At 37.2% G+C, this 22211-nt stretch overlaps 1 protein-coding gene across 3 annotated transcripts in view; it reads left to right on the top strand.

Annotated features, from left to right (window-relative positions):
* Nucleotides 1–22211, top strand: part of EFNA5 (ephrin A5) — a 207287-nt gene that overhangs the window by 92925 nt on the left and 92151 nt on the right. Inside the window, exon 1 of one of the 3 annotated variants that reach the window (XM_072922515.1) lies at nt 8569–14430. The exons of the other annotated variants lie outside the window; for them this stretch is intronic. Coding sequence (XP_072778616.1) covers nt 14363–14430 — 68 coding nt within the window. The 5' untranslated portion in view covers nt 8569–14362. Of the gene's footprint in view, nt 1–8568; nt 14431–22211 lie in introns of those variants that run through there. 3 annotated transcript variants of the gene reach the window in all.

Below are 22211 nucleotides of genomic sequence, written 5' to 3'. Positions count from 1 at the left end.
GAAAGGGGAGAAGCCTGAAGGGAGGAAACTTCAAAGTGAATGTGAGCCCTAAAGGTGCAAAACCTGCAATTATTGTTACAGCAGAGTAAAACTGACAAACTGAGCTGTGTTACCCCATTAGAGAGTAATATGGAAGCATTAGCAACCAGACTATCTTCATTCCTGAAACCTATTTTGCTCTGAAGAGAGTATTTAATTCTCTCAGAAGAGGTGAAGAAGAATGAGCCATTGATCTCCAAAAGATGCCAAGCAATGGCTGAATGGTGAAGAGAGATAGTACAAGTATCTGAAATACTGCATTGCTCACTACATGTTTAGTACCAGCCATAGTTTTGTAGTTTAATAAGAAAAATTAGAATCATGAAGTAAATAATTGGAATAGGCCACTAAGACTTTCTGCTTGCCATATTTTGAGAAAAAAAGATAGTGATGCAAAAATTACTTCACTGATTCAAATGAAACATACCAGAGACATCAAATTCTACCAGCTAGGCAGAGATTAGAAGAAAAGCACTTTTGCTGCAGCTCTGTTTTTAAGTGTAGCAGCACCAGAGGATCAAAATAGACTAGAAGAGCAAAACATGGTGATTCAGGAATTACACTCCTATAGATAAGAATAATGCTATTATTTTGAGTAAGACAAAGGGAAGTGTTTAGGGAAAAGAAGATTTTATTTCAGAAATGGCCTAAAAATACCTGTAGCAAAATTTTATCTCAAATGTGACACAAATCTGTGAATAAGAGAGTTTTGTTAAACATTTTTAAATGGATGGATGGATGGATGGATGGATGGATGGATGGATGGATGGATGGATGAATTTTAAAATCTTTCTTTTTGTATTTGTTTTACTGTTTACTGAGTACTTTTTCTGGTGACTTACAAATATCTAAATGAATGTTGAGAAAAACTGGGTGGGGATGGGGAAATATTCTAAGTGGCACTGTGTTGCATGTTTGTAGATTTCAGCCTTTCTTTGGCTAAAGCTAAGCTTTTGTTTCTTAATGTCCATGACTCATCTAACCAAATTCTCCTTATTAACACCAGCTTCCAGCAGCCAGTTACAGGTTTTTCCTGTGGAATCCATTAATTAGGTTTGATACCAAACCTCCCATTTTTCTCTCTTCTGTGTATCAGCCTTTTTCTGCCAAATGAACAAAATTTTATGTACTTACAAATAAATTCTTATTCATGGTCCCTTTTGCATGTAACACCTTTGCTGTATTTCTTAGTTATTGAGTGTGTAAAAATGTAAAGCTTACAGGCTTATCTGGGGGTTTTGGCAGCAACAATAAGAGCCAAATCCTGAAGTAGATTAGCGTATGAGCAATACTAGACAGAGATTCTAGCAGAATTACATGAATGGAAAGGAGAAGATATAAGGCAAAAGAAAAACACATGCTCTGCAGTTGTATTGGAATATTCATGCTGGTGATTGAAGCTGTAAACATCTTCCTCAATTTATAATTAAACTATGTGTGCTACTGGTATTAGCATTTGCAATCCAGCAGTGTTTATAGAATTATTAATAGCTACTGTGTTTAGTTCTGAGTATGCAGTGTTTTCCCTGACTCAAATTATGCTATTCCATGTGCATGACTCCTTCCAATGCAGAAGGAGGTTAAATTCTAGGCTGTGTTCTTGATGCAGCAGAGAACACATTGCTCCTTGCCACTTGTGTGCGTTATGTTCCGTTGTGTTCTCTCATAAACTTTTTTTATGGTGAAAGTTAGCTTCTCGGTACGTCCACTGTTCTCCATTTTAATTGGTTTTATCTGCTGCTATTATTACAGTCTTACCTCTGCAGGCAGTTGCATAGATTATATTTAGAGATCAGAATTCAAGCTCAGACACTCAGTGTCATCCAGCAATTAAGGGTTATTTGATAGTCCTGTCTGTGGCTCAGGTGCCAGGGAACTCTCGTCTCTGGTTAACAGTCTTTCTAGCATCATAAAAAATTTCTCAGGGGAAATCTGGGTATGGAAGGCTTTCTAAACGGACATGTTGAAAAGCCTGGGCAAAGTGCAGTTCGAGCCCTAGTGGAGGTTCAAGTCATTGACTTGTTTGCTAATGACTATGCAGCTCAGGTATGGAAAATTCTTAATATTTTCTGTTACTGGACTTGGTGAAGGAATTAAAAAAAATCTTCTGTCTCCATGACATGGGTGCTTATGTGTAGTATGAAGAATAATATTAAATATTGCAGTGTTACTTTTCTCATGTCTACTTTAATCTTGCATATGAGAACAATTTAACAAACATACTGTGTGCATTGTACTACTGTGCAATTGTAGTCTAACTGTATAAATCAAATTAAAGGCAGTTTCATCTCCCCAAGTGATTCACTGGTTCATTAGGTAAGGTAGCCACTTTTGCTTTGTTGGCGTTTTGGCTCTTTTTGCCCACTATATGTCAAGAGAAACAAAAACATTTCACAAAGAAGCTACTAAAGGAACATGACACTTTACATAAATAGCTGGATTAACATTTTTAAAGCCTAATTATTGCCTTCTTTTTATCTAGGGTAGATGAGGGCAGAGACAAAAGAATAACAAATTGGATTGCTAAGTGGAGCATTGATCAATAAAGAGTGCTGTCCACTTGGGTAATGGACATCTCTGTCATACCAGCTGTTAAAGAATTCAGCTGAGATGGGTCTCCATAGATCTACAAACCATACACCATCCAGTACAACAGCCATTACTCTACACCCTGAATACATGGAGGTAAATCTCAGCAGCTCTGTCTTTGAGATACTGGCTGCTCTCATTTGTAAATTTCTCCTTTTTGCTTTGAACCACCTTTCTCTTGGATGCAGCACTTTTTTCTTGGAAGTAAAGATATATCCACATACATATAACAAGATCCTGGTGCTTGTTTTGTTCAATAGAATTGATAGCTCTTTTGTTTTCTTGTAGGCAAAGAAAGTAACAGATCTCTTTAAGAAAATGGAGACAGCTTTTTCCTTCCACTCAGCAGTTGTGAATAACTAGTATGACAGAGTCTAGTGACTGTTCAAGAGTCCACTTGCATCAGAAGGCGGTGGCTATACCTACCAAGTTTTTTCTGCTTGAATTTCACTGTCACCTTTGGTGAAGTACATAAGCAAATGACAGAGATTGTTTGTCAAATGAGTATTTCCTGATGTTCATCACAGAAATCCTTCCCTGCTCATGAATGGTGATTTTTTTTGGAGTGGCACTCTCCATGGCCTCTTTGCAGTGCACAAGGTACAGGCAGAAGGCAGCTTTGTCCTGACACTCCCCATATTGTGGAATTTTCTAAAAGTCCATGCTCCAGTATACTTAGGTCAGCTCATGAAGATAACAGAGGAGAAAAATTTCCCTGACAGACCACTGAAGCCTTCAGAGGTGAGAAAACACCTCTGTATCTCCTCATCCTCTAGGTTAATGATTTTGTAGTATCATTGAACATTAAGCAGTTTAAATAGTTTGATGTCAGCAAGATATGGTGTTTTTTTGTGTTAATTGTAATACATTGTTTTAATTTCCCTCATGCTTCTTGATACATTTTGATGTAGCACATGCAAGTTTTCTGTGTCCTCTTATCAATGATATGCTGTAAAGACCTCTGGAGTGTTCTTGATGAATTAGATGGTGTGCATCAGTGTAGGAAGAGTGAAACATCATATGTGGCTTTCTCTGCTCTGCACTGACTTGAATCAAAAAGAGCTTTTATGAATGTTACACTTGCATTTCTGTCCAAATCCTTCCATCTTCTGTGTTACAAATTATGGAGTTCCAAAAAATGTCTCTTCTTCCTTTTACTTTAATGCTTTCTAGGTAAAATTACTTATTATCAAATAGTCTACAGTAATGGACATCTGCTAGGTACATTCTCAAACATAAATATTGTTATGAAGAACAGATTTTGATTGGGCAGTCAGATGCAGATCATTAATTTTCAGCACTGCTATTTGACTGTTAATGAGCTTGTTACCCAAATGGCAAGAGTGATATTACCTATCAAATATTCTACATATCCCAACAGGCTGCTCAGTTAGGGGTAACAGGCTGCAACCATGCAGTGCTCACATTCTGTTGCTCTTGTTTTTAAGTTTACCTTTTAAGCACTAGCAAATTGTGCTCCTTTCTACAATAATATTTCTTATCCAGGACCCCTAAAACAAATCTGTCTGCATACTCTATGCCCCATGTCCCCCTAAGCCTACTCAATATACTAAGGCTGCCTAAGGACTAGGTGTTTGCCATCGCTGTATTTCTTAGCTGTCCCTTAGTTTGAGGGGCCATTGTTACTTACCATATACAAATGTGGCAACACACTTAAAAAAGTATTAAACCAATGTGAACAAAATTAGTATCCTAGCATAACAAGTTTAGATTATGTGTGGATGTTTGACAACTCACGGAACTGTGAGAGTTATTGCCTCTGAAATGCTTTTAAGTTCAGGGGTTGTGTCAAAAAGCACATTCTGAAAAGACAACCTTCTTGTTGATTGTAGTCTCTGTCTCCTTCGCTGCAGCATAGGGTTTTGTGCACTTGATATGCATGGTGCATATTACACTCTCATTTTTAATATAGTTTATACTCAAAAGAGATCAGAAGGATGGTGTTGTGGATCCTTTGGCTAGAATAATGTTGAAAATAATTTCTTTCACTTTGCACACTGTAGCAGACTTTATGCATAAGCTTGGACAAGCCACTTATTTTTCTGTTTCAAAATTTTCTCTGGTAAAATAGAAATTACACTAACTTATTCCTTCCCCCGCCAGTAGGTTGGGACAGTTTATCAATGTTTGTGGTAATTGAATGCTGAATGTGAGACTGAAACTATCCAAATACACAGATGATCTTAAATCAGATATACTGAAGGGATAGTAGTCCCAGCAAAAAACACCCCTTTCCTAAAGCAGTAAGCAGTATTCTGCAGTGCTGAGTCAGAGCTTTTGAATCTTAAATAATGAAATGTCTTCATTTAAAAAAAACCAAACAACAAACAAACAAACAAACGAACATCCTTCTCTGCACCCCACCCTGAGACACATCTACCTCACAAACTTCTTAACCAGGTAACTCAGACTCTGCTAGTAAAATCAAAACATTTCCTCTTATTAAAAAACAGGGAGAAATTAAGGCTTAGGCTAAATTTGTCCTGGAGTTAGACTCCTGCAATGATTTTATGATGAAGAGATGAATGGTGCTAAAGACACACTAGAATACCTGTGCTGAATTTTCTCATTAAAAGCATGATACCCAGTAAAAACTGCCTTTCCTTATGGTTTAGCATGTGGATTCAGTGGAGTATAAAAAGGAGTGATAAAAGTGAGATATTTGTGCATGTGGTTTTGGCTTGTTTTTCAGCTGCACTGAAGTATACTTTTCAGCTGAGAGCAGTGCTGTTTTCCAGGTAATGTGCATCTACTTTTGCAGTGACACTCTAGCAAGTAAGTTTAATAAAAGTTTGCACATAAAAAAAAAACAACTCAGCATTGTAATCTGGAAAATAAAGAAACATTCAAATAATAATTCCAGGTACGAAACCAAGATTTTACTTGTCAACATTATATCTGTGACTTTAAATTATTTGGTGTAATACTGTCTTGTGTGCTATTTTAAGCATACACAAAGGGTATTTCTTTTAGTAATTAAATATATGGCAAATATTAAGCTTTTTTTCTTTATATTACCATGGGAACTATTACTGATCCTTATATATATTACAGAATTTATTTTCATAAAGAGTATTAACAAGTTTAAATGTAATCCCTCTTCTATTACTAGGACATATTTATATTGGCAAAACCAAATTTATGAGAGAAGAGCAAATAAAAATATGCCTATTAAAAGCACAAAATCTCCATACTGGGAATTCAGACTTGAGTTTTCATTGTGAATCTCAAAAGGAATCCTAAATACAAGTATTTAAAAATTCAATTTAGATTTATATGCCTGCATTCCACCTTACGTTAGCTCAGCTGCAAAATAAAATCATTACTATAGTTTTATTACAGCTAAGCATTTTGAAGGCATTTGTGTGGTGTCCTTCTGCAAGTGCACTTACAAGAGGCTGCAGATAAATTCACTTAATGATGACTACAGTGCAAAATCAAAAAGTTTTTTGTTTACCTTGCAGAGCACACTTGCTCCATGCAGCATATTGCATGAAAATTACGATATCTCAGTATTCTTTGTTTTGCTGTGCTGTTCAATACATTTCTATAATTTATGGAATGATGTGGTTATCTGGGTTTTTTTTGTTGTTTGTCAGCGGCTTCCTATACCCAGGAAAGATCTGTTTAAGATTCAGGGTTTTGTTGTGAGAGACCTCGTGTTATGTTTTTTCAAAGCAGTCTCCCTGTAGTGATGATTTGACATTATATTGGGTGACATTAGCAGATTTGGGTCAACCAGTTTTATTTGCTTATAAAAATATTTTCCAAAATAGAATAAAGTAGCTCTGATCATGATCCTTGGGAACACACGCCTTTCACAGGTTAATAAATACTTCAAGTAATCTGTTTTGATTCCAGTATTTTTATTCTGTTCATGCTCTCCCTTTTCAGTTCTGTTCTCCTGAGAAATAATGTTCCATTTACCTTATTTGGAATTTCAATTGCTATTTTTATTTCTAAAAAAAAAATTTAAAATGTAAAAGACTCTCCATGCTTATTTGTTATAATGTGCTGTTATCCAGAGTCAAATTTTGATAAAGTGGGAATAAAAAAAATTGGGAAAAATTACTCAGGAAATTAATCTGGATGTGTCATCAATCTCAACTTTTGCATACATTTTGAAGAACTTAATTGTACTAGTGACTGTGAAGCCTAGACTGTTCTGATGACAACAGAGGTCACTTGCTGGATTGTAATATTTTTGCTGGTTTTGGGAAGATGATACTCTTGTTGATGGAAGTGAGCAGGGTTTCCTCCAAAATCTGATAAGTGTTTACTTTATCTGTTGTGTGCAGGACACGCTTAATGATTAAGGACACTTGAAACTGTTGTTTTTAGGAGCTTCAGTTCAATGTATGTGACATAACAGTTGCATGTGCTAACTTCAGAGTTTAACTTCCGTGTCAAGTGCTACTGACTCTTTATCTTCTGAGTGCATAGGACAATACTGTGGAAGAAATAAAAGCAATGGGAAATCTTTAATCTTTAATATGCTATAGCTGAGAGCAGTGTTCCACAAAGGGAGGTGACAAAAGCTCCAATGCTCTGAGAACACAGCTAGCTAGGAGAAAAATGTTCAGGGAATTTAAGACTTGTTATTTGTGTGGTAAAGGATGACAAACTGAGCAAAAATGGGTCTAAGAATTTTAGATGGCCCCAGGTTTGTAGAAACAGAAAATCTGGTTATTGCCATTTGTGCCCTTAGCACCAAGTGAGGAGTAAATATTGGTTTTGCCAGTACTTACTGAGCTGGTGAAAATTTCTGTCTCTGTGGATTTTGATGGGAGGAGAGTGGGTTGAATTTATTGAGTTTTCTTTTTTTAATATGTCTGCTAACATCCTTTTCTTAACTTTACAGTGTTTATTTTAAACTGGGCTAAAGCACAGAATTTCTCAGGGTCTCAGCTTCTGGTAGCCTGTGTTTACATTTGTCCTTCATGACTGTGGAAAAAGGTTTGCCTGAGCATTAGTCTCAATGCAGTGGTGTTTGCTGAAGTCTGTAGTTGAGTTGTGAACTGTTCCACCGCTCTCAGTTATGATACAATTAAATTGAACAATCTGCTGTGTAGAGGAAGAGTCACTGTTAGAGAAGCAAGCCTGTCAGTTCCGAAGATTTTTTTTTCCCTCAGTCTTTGCAATATGCACTATGAACTTTTGCCTTTTAATATGAGAAAGAGACTCCCAAGCACTGCATTTGCAGCTTTCAGGAAGGTTAGTTTGTGATATTTCAGGGGTCCAGAAAATGTTCCTTGATTCACTGTGGAGAAAAAGCATTTCTGTGTCCTTCCACCACGCCTGCTGGGAAGCCGGGGTTTAGTGTGCACTGGTTTTATAGCTGCAGTTACATCCTTCCACCCTTCAGAAAGTTTGCTGTACTGAGAAATTTCACCAGAGTTCAGATTTAAAATCTATGTTACCAATTTGTGTCATAGTTCAGGGTCTGTTAATATTCACAAGTGAAAATCTATTATATAGCAGCACAGGCTTGATTGCTTTCATGTCCGAACTCTTAGAAACTAAAATTCTAGGACGGCCCCAAATATCACATTCTAATGAGATGTTTCCAGTCTAGGAGCATATAATAGCCTTTTAAAACACACTCTTTAGTATAAAAAATTACCTGCTACTGTTAAACTAATGGCTAGGGGTTTAATTCACCTTCTCTTTACAGTCTGGGTTTGATTGAAGACAATGAGTCAAATGCTCATGTATTACTAAATCTATGCATTATAACACTGTAATTGGGATGATTCACACTGATGTGTCTTTCTTTGATGTCATTGTACCAATTGAAAATGATGAAAAAGTAAACAATTTAATTTAAAAAATCATTAGGAAAAAATGCACCGCCTCAATATCTGGTTTGAGTACTGGTAGCAAAATTAATTCCTGAAGCAGATTCAGTGATATTTCATCTGGTGTTTGGTTTATTTTAGAGACATAAATTTTACTGTAATGAAACGGTATTTTGTTCTGATGGAATGACTACAAAAATTTTTGCAGTATCAGCCATTTCATTCTGGAGAGATATTTTTTTATGTTTCTTAAAAGATGAAGAAAGGGGGCACCTGTTGGACATTTCTGTAAAATACTGATGCCAAGGGCAACTTGATAGTAATTGCATATCTTGTGACTTCTGACATGAGAGTTATGACAGTCATCTAGCCTCTGTAATTTATTTCTGATAATCAGTATACTAGGAAAAATGTCTGCATTTTTTACAAAATTTTTCTGCTGTGCTGGCTGTTCGATAATTATGCATATGAATATTTTCATCCAGTCATAATATTTGACCAGAGAGGGAAGTGGTCACCAGTGTATTTCTCGAAACCTTTTCCAGATGGACTGTGCTCAATATTCAAACAGTGTAATTGTATCTGTAAGTGCAGATATCAAAACAGAGAACATAAAATATGATTGACCAGAAATTTAATCAGGAATCACAAATGTATGGAGGGAAGGAAACACATTAATGCATTAAACTCTAGATAGCATATATGGAAGGTAGGTTAGATGTGCTGTTCCAGCTGCAGCTGAGTGAAGTTCATGGGGTTAGTTAATCTAATTGTGGTGCTGGCATTTCTGCATGTGTGGCTACACTCCAACCTGCATCCCTCTCTTTTTAAAATGCTACTAAAGTGCATGAACTAACCCAGATGATACTGAAGAATTAGTGGCTGCATACTGGTTTAGGCTGAAAGGATGGAGGAGTTTTTCTGATGTAGAGAGCTGGAAGCAGGGGTTGAATGACTGACTCAGCTTCAACATCTCATCATTTGCATAGTCTATTCACAACAACAATATTACTGAAATAATTAAGCAGCTCTAGTTTAGTCATATGAAAGAAGACACAGGCAGAATTAAAGTTGTTGGCTAAATATTGTCATATTACTTCTTAAAGTCAACCCTTTTAATTATGATTTTCGAGTAAGAAGAAATGTATAGAACTCTGTGGTGTTTCAGCAACATAGTTCCTCTGCTTGCTTATGCTTGGAGTATATTTTTTAAATGTTTGAGTTGTGTTCATAAAATACTATATGCTGTTTTGACTGAGAAGAAATGTGGCCTGTTTTTGAACACTGTGGTCCATTATTGAACCTGTTTGCATCTTTTATGTTTAGACTATTGATGTTAAGCTGACAACCCCCAACTGTTTTTACATGGTCCCTCAGTAAACAATTAATGGTATGATGTTTTAAGGATTAAATTTATTTTATTTACATGTTGTATTGGAATATACAAAAGGGCATCTTAAAACTGAATAAAAGTGCTTATTTTTTGTAGATAGGTAAATCCTAGTTTCAGAGATACTGGTATATGTAAGATGAACAGTAGTTGCCTTTGTAAATAAGTTCTATTCTCCTCTCAATTTTTTTTCTTCAGAAACTGGGCTATTCTTCACTGCAAAGGCATAAGGTGTTTGTATCTGTCTCAGCAATCACAACTCTTGTTAATCAACTGTCCTGCAAGTAAAAAGAAAAAAGCTTGAAATGACACAGAAAGTGAAGTTTTTTTCCAACGTGACAAGAAAAAAGTCTTTAAATATTTTTAGTGCTTATGACCTGCAGGGAGTAAGGCTGGTACACAGCCAGTGAACTGAAGGACAATTTAGGAAGTCTACTAAGAAAGCATGGAGAATGAACTAAAAATTTTATGGTTTTATTTCCCATAATATGATAATAAGTCAAAGTGATGCTGTAGGAAAATAAAGGAATGGAGAAAAATTCTAGAACACAAATTTGGGTTGATAATTTGCACAAAACTTTATATTAATATTTAATAAGCAATCAAGACAAGGAAAGTGACCCCACATTTATCTCTCAATTTTGTTGATACTTTTCTTAATGATGGTGCTTTTGTAGTTACTTAATTCTGAGCATGCATACACTATGCAAGAGTGACTTACTAATTTTGAGTTGTTAGTATGCAAAACATTAGGGCTTTTAAATTGCAGATGAAACCTGTATAATTTATTTTAAAGTGGACAATTCAGCATTTTGGGACTAATTCTTTATTATCTTTACACATGTGAATGTCCTCTTTATCTTCAAGCCCCACATGACAGATATCACAGATGCAGTAAAGGTCTCTGTGCCCTTGCCAAATGAAAGCTCAGGCTATTTCTGTAGCTTAAAAACTATTTAAGAAATATTCCAATATGTTTTTTGTAACGTTGCAATTTCTATGTTTACTTTTTATAAATTGCCATCTAAGGAATATACAAATGTATTGAGGCAGTCCCTTTTTCTATATTAAGCTTTTGCTCCTTCTTCCTTTTATTTCTAATATCTACAATTAACATCTTAAAAGCATTCCTGGGTGTCCTGACTTCTGTAAATGACTTTGCCTTTGACAGCCTAGGCAGGACTGTAGAAATTGCCACTGTTTAAATAATATGAAACCACTCTCCTCATTCCTTGTTTCCGTCCACTCTGAGTCCATGCATATGGACACCAAAATTATGTAAAAAGTTGAAACTTTAAATGACTGTGAATTGGAGTTACTCTCCTATAATAAGGGTTAAAGGACTTAATGGGTGAAGAGGAGAAACTGGGAGATACATTCAGTTAGTTTTGTCTGTAATCCCTAAACAATCCATGCTACCTCTGTGGATTGTCATTTGCCAGCCAAATGTAAAAGCAGCTCTATCCTTCCTCATCTGCATACAGGCTAAGTAGCAAGCCTCATTTGTTATTACTATGGGATTTATTTCAAAGGAGAAATGAAGCAGGGGGTTGGCAGATAAGAGCACTTAAGCCCTTGGAGCATTACAGAAAACTTGTAGAATATGGGCACTGAGCACAATAAGCTTTGCCTTCTTTGTTACCGATAGAGCCTTGGTGACAAAATAAGGTGTGGCCTAGCCTGTGGTCTCTTTTCCAGCTTTTCTGGAAGCATCAATTCCTGCAGAAAGCCTTGTCTGCATGTGTACTACTGGATTTCCTTCTGCTTACCTTTGGAAATAACGACATGCTGCTTTCAGTGACATAGTCCATGGCATATGTTTTGCATTCAAGTGTATACTTGTAAGCACTTGGCTTTTTTTTTTTTTTTTTTTAAATATTTTATCTTGTTTTGGGACTTGCAGTAGATTTCTTCATTGCAAAGCTCTCTGTATGGTAGGCAAATTTAAGTGACTGATAAAAACATCTGATGGGTTGATCCTTATGAAAAAGGGAAATTCATGAAACTGACTTTTGACTTTCCTAGTAGTCTCAGAAACGTTGCAGCCAACATAAGTCACTTGCTCTACCATGTCAGAATCAGACATGCTGCAAGCGTCCTGTGCAATGAGTCTTTAATGTCACTCACAGTTATGGGGTTATGGGAGAATGAGCGTATTTCAAAAAATCTAAATTTCAAGCTCCAAGAAAAATGTAAAATACTAAGCTTCTTCTCTTTTCACCTCCCCTATACAGAAAAGAACTTTTTGTTCTGATTGTGGAATGGAAAAAAAATCGCAATATTGCATTTGTGTAGGTGCAACTGGATTTAGTGTTTTGTTTTTGACAAATGGATGAATCTTTTGAGGAGATGTGTTTGGATAATGGCAGTATGGAAAGTAATATTAAGCATGTTGATATGTAAGTTGGCCCAAGCAACTAAGAAAAGTACTAGCACAAGTTTTAAAAAAAAATGATCAATAGGAGTGCATTGCACAAGCTGAGCGTTGTTACAAAGTTAATTTAGACATTTAAGACATTCCCTAGAATTATATGTACATATGTCCTGTTGTGTTAACAGTATTTTTTCAGTTTGAAAATGGTGATGGCTGCAGTCAGTTGCTGCTATTTTTAGGTTCAGACCAACATTTGTTAAATGATCTGAGCAAATTTCTATAACTGATTATGTGTCTTTGCAGTCTTTCTTTTTCAAAATAGCACTGATAAGTCATCTTCATAGATAATGTTTGTATTATACTTTAGCTAGTCCACCTGCTTTAAATACACAATAAAATATACGTGCAAATGTTACTAAGTGTAGAAATAGGATAAAACAATATCCAAAACCACTTTGTACATCAAGGCAGGATGTCATTTGGTAATGTCAGAACATAAGAGGCATTAATCCCTATTTCAGTTTGCATAATTTGTCTTTTAATGTACCCTTATTTATTTAATTTTAAACAGGTGTGCTTATGTATACATGTATTCTATAAATATTTGTGTCATGTCTGCTAGCCACACTCCTACCAAAATTAAATAGTGTGTCTATGGGGAAGTTTCAGGTAATGGGCAAAGTAATGTCATTTTTCATTATATGAAAGAAATTCTATATAATTTTAGAGGTTTTCCTGGTTTCTCATGAGCTTACTGTAACTGGGTTTGTGATAACTGAAATAAATAATAATAAAAAAATCTCCCTTATCTCTAAAATTATCCAGTGATTAGAAAGTGATGTTTTTGCTGTGCCATGGAAATTTCTGTCTGCAAAGGGCTACAAGAAATCAATTAAACAATTAGACCTATTATTTTTACATTATGAAGTTAGGCTGGGTTCAACACACAAAAGAACATGGAACGGAATTTTTTTTTTTTTTTTAATTTGGAAATTAAGACAAACTTCTCTAGTGGCTTGAAGCTACTTAAAGACTTGAAATGTAGGGAAAGATACAAAGGCTGGGATTAATGTAAAGGCCAGAAGTGAAATACTCAGAAATGAATGGTGAATCCAATATATAAATAAGCAACCAAGACTTGGAGAACAAAAGTATAGCAGAAATAAAAAGTTAACTAGTTAACAAATTTTGAGAAATTGATGACAGTTTTTGGGGTTTTTTTAACTACTTTGTGTCAAAATAGTTTTGTCATTTGTTGCTGCAATATGGGAAGGATTTTGGGAAGGTTTTCTTTTTTATTTCAGTCTTCTTTTGTGTTCCCTCAGTATGTCTTGGTAAGTTTTTCTATAAGCTACAACCTTTAAACCAGCTTACCAGCTAAATGTAGTTAAATATTTTGAAGTGTATACTACAGTGTGGGCCAGATACTTGGGAGGAGGGAAAACCAAGGTCTTACTCAGAAACTTAAAAGCATTATGATTGCTTGTATAACTAACCTGCTGTAGCTCATGATTACTCATGCTATATAAGTGGAGTAAAAGTGAATTTTTAGGATAAGTATCATGAACCCGACCCGTTGTTTATCAGTGTCAAACTAGACTGAGTGAAAGTAATTTGAAAAAAAGTGCTTTAGACCTCTTAAAAATTAACAGAGTCAGGTGGTGACCTTGGCAGGAATGCTCCTGGTAGTGGAGTCCATGGCAATCAGTGTGGCATGGAGTGCACGGAGAAAACAGCCCTTTATACCTTCTTGAGGGCAGGTCTTGTGATTTGAGCCACTATCTAGAACCTGGTAATCGGGGCCGGTAATACCTCATGTGGTCTGTGTCTGTGAAAGCTGTCTGTAACAGTGCGTATCAAGAACTGAGGAACAATCTCTTGGTTTATTCCATTTATAGTAGCTAGTGACAAGCCAGCTGTGGAATTTGCAAGCTATATCAACTAGCCCATACAGAGAAGGATAACCGGGAGTACGTTCCAAGGGAGCAGTTACTGTTGTAATACAATGACACTGTGATTTATGAAATATCTGACAAATGTGCCACTGAAGAAGTCTGTTCTTTGTATCTGTCTTTTGTGCTTACTTGTGTTGTCTTGGTGACATCCTGTCCCTCTACCTCCTGAAACACTTCTGTGCCATGTTGAAAATGAATGGAAGGCACCTCTTTCTTTCCAAGAAGGAAAAAGCAAGCTATGAATGAGAAACAGGGAGAGACTGGGTAAGTGAGCCACTGTGCTTTGTCACAGTTACACTCATTTTATCACACCTGACACGAGCTGAGCAGTACTTAAGAGTTCAAAGGAGAAAATCAGTCTTACTCTGGTATCATTTAGTTTCAGTTCCAGAGCTGCTATAATATTAGAATGCTTCTCAGGCATGGCCTTTTTTTGTTTGTTTTTGCTTTCAAAGAAAATATCCAAATGGTTCTGTTTAAGCATGACACTGTTTTTCTTTAACCCCAAGCATTTTTAGCAAGCCTGTGAAATAACTGTGGCACTTACTTAAGATCTTAATTTCACTTTTAAGAGGTATACTCCTATTTTATTCTTCCTTTTTTTGCCCATGTTACTTGTTTTTCCAGGAATGTCTGTGTTTTTGCCAAAAAATAATTACCTGGCCAAGTTTTCTAACAACTTTTTTTTTTTTTTTAATTAAAAGTATATAAAAAAACCCTGACTTTGCTGTCTCTAGCATGAATTTACTCATAGGATCAAATTCATGCTTTCTTTTGTGGAACTTTGTTGCTGCACTTTCCTCTGCTTTGTTTCTGTATCACATCTGAAACTGCACACAAGCCTTTCACAGCAGTAGGTGAAATGAAATAGATGACGCTCTACCCACAGAGTCCAGTCACAAAATGGGAGTGCTCCCCTTGTCTCCAATACTGAACAAAGCCCCAGATCCTTTCTGGACTGAAAATGACACCTGTTGGTGAATGGGAAAAAGATGAAATAGTTCTTTGGAAGATAAATGTGCCAAGACTCTGTGATTTAAGTATTTTGGTTTTTTCCTCAATTTCTCACTTGAAACTTACACGAAAAAAAATAAACAAGAGCTCTTTGTGAATTAATGGTGCCCTATATGTAAATGATGCGGCCACTTTCTTTGTAAAATACTCTAGAGTTGTATTAGTGAAAGTGTTAGGATGAAAATAGTATTTTTATTACAAGTCAAGTACCTAAGGTGACTTCAGTGAAATAGAATAATTGTTTTTTTTCCTTCCCTACTGTTGTTGAAACTTTAATCACAATAATAATATAAATGCTCCCTTTCTTGATTACTTATTAGATATTAATATAAAGTCTTATGCAGATTCAGTAAAGCTTGAAAAGTTTAGTCAATATTATTTGTCAATAGTTGTTTGTTAAAGGTATACATTTGAACACTGAATAGGGCTGCTTTTCCTTTGCTAAACAGACTGTCTTTAAAATGCTAGCTGAATTTGAAGTGCAATGTAATGAGTTAACACCATGCCTTCAATACTGCAAGGAGAAGTTAAAACAGCTGCAGAAGTAGACAGGCACGTACACAGGAGGTGAAATCCATGGAATCACTTTATAAACCATTGTTACAAGCATGCTTATGAAGCAGTTTGCTGTCTTTAGCTGTACTTAGAATCAACCCACTGAGTCCACAAGATATGATTTAGAAAGAGCTAGAAAATGGGAGAATCATCTGCTTCTCCAGTTGTGTTTGTCCTTCCCAATCCCCAGGCTGACTAGGGACTGAATGGGGAGCCATTGAGAGATGCTGGTCTTCCAGGGATGCACTGGGCTGTGTTTGTGTGAGGCTGCAGTGAGCACACAGGGTGGGATCTGCTTGGAAGGAGCCTTGTCTAGCTTTAGACTATGCTTTCCTGTGTTTGTCACACTTTATGAAACTCAAATTTTAGCACTGAGGTTATGGAAGGATTTAGAAACTCAAGCTTGTATACCCTTGCCCAATTTGCTTTTCTCAACAACTTTATTGCCCTGGTAACACGTACAGCAAATTCCCATGTAGAAGCTCAGGCATGTATGTGCAGCAGTAAGATGCGTGCTAAGAACTGGCAACAATGCTAGCTTTATGAAAGAGCCTTGGAAGTGGAGAGAGAGCTTTATTTGTATGATGTGTCTTACCGTCCTGCTTTCTAATTGGTACTAATTGATGGAGAATGTAATTTGCAGTCTTTCAGCCGCCCTGTGTTCATGAGGGTTTTCTTGTTACATTGTTCAGCCTCCTGGCTGCCCATCTTTTATTATGGTCAGTACTCAGAGCTTGCCTCTCCAGTGATGTGTATGCATTAGCAGCTCTCCTACAGGCACCAAAAGCTTGTCAATCACTGTGACCTCCACAGCCCTCTAACAAGCCCAGCAAACAAGGCATTGAGGTCTGTACGGGTTTTTGTTTTAGGTTTTTTTTTTTTTTTTTTTTTTTTTTTTTTTTTTACTTATTTTTCAATTAGGCTTTCTAGAGTGAGTTTCTCTAATTATTTGAAAGTGTATGCAAACACTGAAGGAGAATTAGGAGCATCAAGTGGGGCCCCTACTTTTATTAGAAGACTCTTGCTTTTCTAAATAGATGTCAAACATATTCTTTACTCTTTAGACAGTTAACCTTTCATCTTTCCCATAGCAGGAATTCCACTCTGAGATATGCTAATTTGCTATTTGCAACATTCTGAAATAGAGGGAAAATGTCATTTGCAGTGCCCTCATTAAAAATTCCTTTATCCAGATTGTGTACTTTTTTTTGCATTCTGATTTGTTACATTTTTTTAATTATATAAAACCACCCATCTAGACCCCTTCTCCCAAAAAAATTCCAAACAAAAACCACCCACAAAAAAGTCTTTAAGACAATCTCGAAGTAGATGGGTCTTTCCCAGGCTTAAATTCAGCATGAAATGTCCCCTGGCTTAATTTACTAAGACGTATCACACAGAAGTCCCCCACCGTCTCCAGTCTTCCTTCAACCCTTACTTCACTCTTGAACTTGAAAAGCCTTTTCCCACAGCTCTGTTACTGCTATTAAATAAATGTCTTTTATGCAAGGCAGGATGTTATAAGGGAAGTGGGAGGCACCACAGGGCAAGGCTTGTGTGAAGAAATGTTGCCTCTGTTTCCAAAGCGACCTTCCTCTTTTCCCTCTTTGGTTGGTCTCTGGGATACAGTAAGATGTTTGAGCCAGCTCTGGCTGCAGAGAAGGAGAGATCCTTGTCCATCTGGATTGGTCTGCTCAGACATACTGCAGTCTGAGCAAGTGCAGGTTTCTCTGTATGACACTTTGCCACCAGTAGTTATAGTAGTGTCATGTTGTCATTGCAGTATATTATCAGTGCTGGATTTCTTACAGCATGAGGAAATCTGTGCTGCCTTGTTTTCTTTTTAGTTGAGTTGAGAAAGGAAAATGAAAGGGAAATGAAAATGTACTCTCTGGTCAAATCTGGGCAAATATCAAATTAACTAGTGTGCAGCTGCCTCCACCACACATTTTTGCATGTGTGTGCAAGCTTGCAGCTGCTATAAGAAGAGGGGAGCTGTTTGAAGATCCTGCTTTGAGGGTGCTGTAGTTACAAGTTGTGGTCAGGCTGACAGTGGGGAGGAGACTTTCACTGGGCTGGGGAGACGGACTCTTCAAAGCATGCTGTTTTTTGTGGAGGAGATGTGCCTGTAGGATAACAGTAACCCTTGCTGCTTCTTTGACTTTATCAACCGCGACATATATGCAGCAGTATTTGTTAATTTTTTATGCTCTTTCCCTGACATTTTCCATAAGACTCATGTTCAGAGCAGCTGTGAGCTATTCCAAGTTGTTTAGTGCCCAGGATTTTATCTTGAGGGAGAAAATGATATCAGCTCCCCATGCCACTAGGTAATTTGAATAACTCTTGCTTTCAGTCTCCTCCCACAACACAGTTATTTTATCCCTAGTACTTCCTTCAATTGTTTTTGGTTTGTTTTGTTTTATAATAAGTAATGTACAAATTATTCTACCGGCTTCTGTTGGACAGCTAAGCTAGACTTGTGTTTTTAAAACACTTTTTCGTGAGATACCTTTCATTTTGTCAGAAGAGTCTCTTTATGGCTTTTTTCTTTTTTAATACATAATTTTAGTACTTATTTGTGAATTTTGCAATTTTCTTAACTGAGATTTTTTTTTCATCTAAAAGACATAGTTAAAAAAAGCAGTAGCAGCCATATGAGGAAAAGTAAGAAAAAGTAAAAATTTTAAGCCAGTGTACTTAAAAAAAAGTTCTCAACATTAAAAGTCAGTCAGTCACTTGGGATAACTTATGTTCAGTAAACAGGTTTGAAGAATTTTTAGGATATGTAACTTTTTATTTAATTTCTTAGAGCAAGGGGTTTGTTTTCCTGTCAAGGTAAGAGAATCATTTGTGTTATTTCTCTAAGCGCTGAAGGCAGTCATGTTCTTAGGCAAATTAATTTAGTTCTTCACATGTGAATGGTCATTCCTCAGTACTTTTGTTTTGTATACAGCTAAGTGAAAAATTAAAGCTTTGTAATGTGATTCAGTTTGCAGTACTGGTATGTGCTTCCTTCTGCTTACCCTGGAAATAGCAAGGATAAAAGAGGGAGGAGAAATAATTATGGGCAGAACAGTAACCTTTTCTTTTTTTTCCAGACGTTCTCATAGGCAAAAAAACCTCCACAAAATTACTCCTTGCTATCACGTACATGGACATTTTGTTAAGACGGATATTTGTGGATTCCTAGGAGTGGACTCCAATTTGTATTTAGTCAAAGCAGTCGGCGGTGGGGGCTGGGGAGGGGCATGCCAGAAGCCGTGTGCAATGGTCTTCCTTTGTTTAGGTCTGGAATACTGACTGTTAAGGTCTAAACAGGGGGATGTTTTCAAACAGTTTCAGTTAAATCAGAAGAAGTATTATTTTCTTTAATAATGAGGCAAAACATGCAGCTTAAACTAGGAAATAAGGAACACAGCATCCAGTGACAGACAAAAACCTTTTTCGTTTTTCTTGTTTTCTTGATTGGTTTGATCCATGCAACGTGAGATGTGTTATTTTCTTTCCTCCCTCCTTGGAACTGGCAGTTGTTTTTTATGTTTGCTGCAGATGTTCAGGAAACTAATTCCAAAGCCTGCACCTGTGTGACACTGACCTAGGTGTACCTTGCCACATCCTGCTTTTATTCTGCTGCACAGATCAATTTGCGGTTTATTCTTCATCCCTCTCTCCTTTGTCCACAAAACCATCCATCAGCTCCCTCCTGCTTCCTCACACGTCCTGGGAGGGGGAGGGAAAGCTCGTCTCTGTGTCTCAAGGCTGCCTTGGCAGGGGAATGGAGCCCAAACCTCTGTCAGGTCAAGGTACCCATCTATTAAGACAATGTTCACATTTTCATTATGAGACCCTATTTGAGGGATTTATAAGTTGACTGCACGGACTTGCTGCAAGCTGAACTGGTCATATTTAAGTTCATCTGGGGTGGTAGTTACTGTTCATCTCCCACATTATCAGCCTAACTTCGTGCATAGGCTCTGCTTCCTCCCCACACACACCATCAGGAGATGGAGACGGTGGCTTTGCTGGAGTGCATTTTTGGTTTTGCTATGTTTTTTGTTTTAGGCATCGGGAATTATCTCAGATGTGCTAATGCCTTCAGCTAAGATTGTGTTTTGGCAGGCTCTCACAGGCTTTCTGAAGCCTGAAGTCAGGCGGCTGCTGCTGCCAGCTTCCTCCTCTGTTTTTATATTGCTTATACCCAGGGCCCAAATTACCTTTATTTTACGCTGACGTCAGGATAATAAAGAACACGAAGTGAAGTCCGTGCCTGCTGCCCGCAGCGCAGAGCTGTCGGCGCGCCGGAGCGCGCAGAGACTCCGCAGCAGCGGGGCGGCCCCGGAGGGCGCAGCTCCCTCAGCGGGGCCCAGGCGGGACATCTGCCCCAGCCGGGGACAGAGGTGTCCTCCAGACCCCGCAGGGACATTTCGCACACTGCATTTTGATGCCGAGCAAGCCTGGGTTTGTCCCATGCGAAGGAATGCAGGCCAGCCTTGGGGACGGAGGCAGGGCGGGAGAGGGAGTAGAAGGACCTCAGCTCTGCTGCGGCTTTTTTGGGTTCTGTCACCTGTGAGACCTCAGGGAATGCAAATAGGGAGAGATTAACATTGTTAATAAATGCTTCCCGCAACTAAGGAAACAAAAGAAGGTTGGTGTCTCGTTAGGCAATCCCTTATCTTCCTAAATGCCAGCTATCTCAGGGATTTTAACGGCTTAAGAGCGGACAAAGGGGAACCTCTGCACCCTTAGCATGGGAATGGCCTTTTGAACTTGCCAGAGGCTGCAGTGTGTTGCTGGCAGACCCACCTAACAGGAACTTAATACAAGGCTGTGATAATTGTTTTACTTCAGATTGGATGATTTTCTATTATCAGCTGCTCAATGGAGCACCTCAGGTTAAGCGGTCTCCTTATCCAAGGCTATGAAGCCACGCCATACTTCCCAGGGAAAAAGCCAGTTTGTTTAATTATTTCTCAAATGAAGGGTTTTTCTATAAGTTACCTTGTACAATTTTTCTGACGTCTGTATACTGGCACTTGCTTTAGTCAAAGAATAAAAACTGTTTTTAATGGTTACATAGGCTTGTTAACCCTCACAGATTTATGAAGTTGAAAGAGGGAAAATTATTCAACACCAAATTTAGTAAATACCACAAAGCACACTTTTATTTCCTTTTTGACTTGGAAACAAATCAATTACACAAGTTATGGAAAAATCCACCAAAGAGTCACTTATGAAATAGCTTTATCATCTAGATTTTGTTATCGGGTAGATGGATGTTAGATTTTGCATTTACAAATTACACTTTCCCTAGATGGATATAGTACATGATCTGCAATTTACACACAATACATCTCAGACTTGTCTGTGCAATCTTGAGGTTATTACTTTATTACCTCTTTTTCAAATAAGACTTAGAGCTTGGTATTTTACTTTGCTCCATTAAATTTGTATGATAATGCTGGTGGTACAGACAGATATCAGCTTGCAGAGTCTTCTTGAAATGTAGGTATTCACCAGTCCTGTCCATATAAAATGAATTTTGCTCTGAAACCAGAACATTAATGCTAATTAAAAAATACATATGATGTATAAAATCCTATGCAGTAATGAATATAGTTCCAAATCTGAAATGTGCATCTTTCAGGAAGGAAAAACTGTTCTTCTCAGCTTTATTTTCTATTATTCTAGAATATATTGGTACTATTTTGAAAAACATTACTGTAGCATTCCTACAGTGGAATGCTAGTTCCTTTTCATTCACTTGAGCCGTCTCTGTCACTGGCAGTTAACATTGTGGTAACTTAATGAATTTTTGGAAATGCTTAGAAAACTTTTTTTCACAGAGGGGTGTGTTATCTGAAGCTGCAACTGTATATAAATGTATATAAACATTGTTGCCAATCTGGGAACTTCTGGAAGCATCTCCTTTTCAGTAGCTCACTAGGAGGTATCAGGTGTGCCTCTGGTATTCATGAAGGAACACAGGGTCTGTGAGGAATTTGACTTGCAACTCACCTTTTCTCTCACAATGCTTAACCTTTTCCAGACTTTAAACAGATAAGCTTTTATTATCAGTGAAGTCATAGCACTTACATCTCAAGTGCTTTTAAATATCTGCAGCTGCCTTTTTTTGAAGAACTGACTAGATAGCAAGAAGTCTGGTACTAGGTACATTTTCAGATTTGGTTCTAAGAAGATTTCTGACACTGGGAAATATTTCGGTCAAAGACAATATTTATTACATAACTAAACTGAAGAAAAATGTAGCTGTGATCTTGGCCAAGATTAAAAAAAAACCCACTTGGTTGTTTAAAAAAAAAATAAATTCATAGCTGTAGTGTTTTACAGTGCAAGTATGTATCGCAACTACATGTAGTAGATTGTAATATGCAGGAGTTTCTGGTCTGTAGAGACAGAAGTTCTGACCTAAGGCTTTACGTGCAGAACTGGCAACTGAGAAGAAGCTTTTCGTG

Source organism: Taeniopygia guttata, chromosome Z (assembly GCF_048771995.1).
Source record: "Taeniopygia guttata chromosome Z, bTaeGut7.mat, whole genome shotgun sequence".
Taxonomy (NCBI): domain Eukaryota; kingdom Metazoa; phylum Chordata; class Aves; order Passeriformes; family Estrildidae; genus Taeniopygia; species Taeniopygia guttata.
Note: the sequence above shows the minus strand (reverse complement) of the source record. Positions and strands in the feature narration are given on the sequence as shown.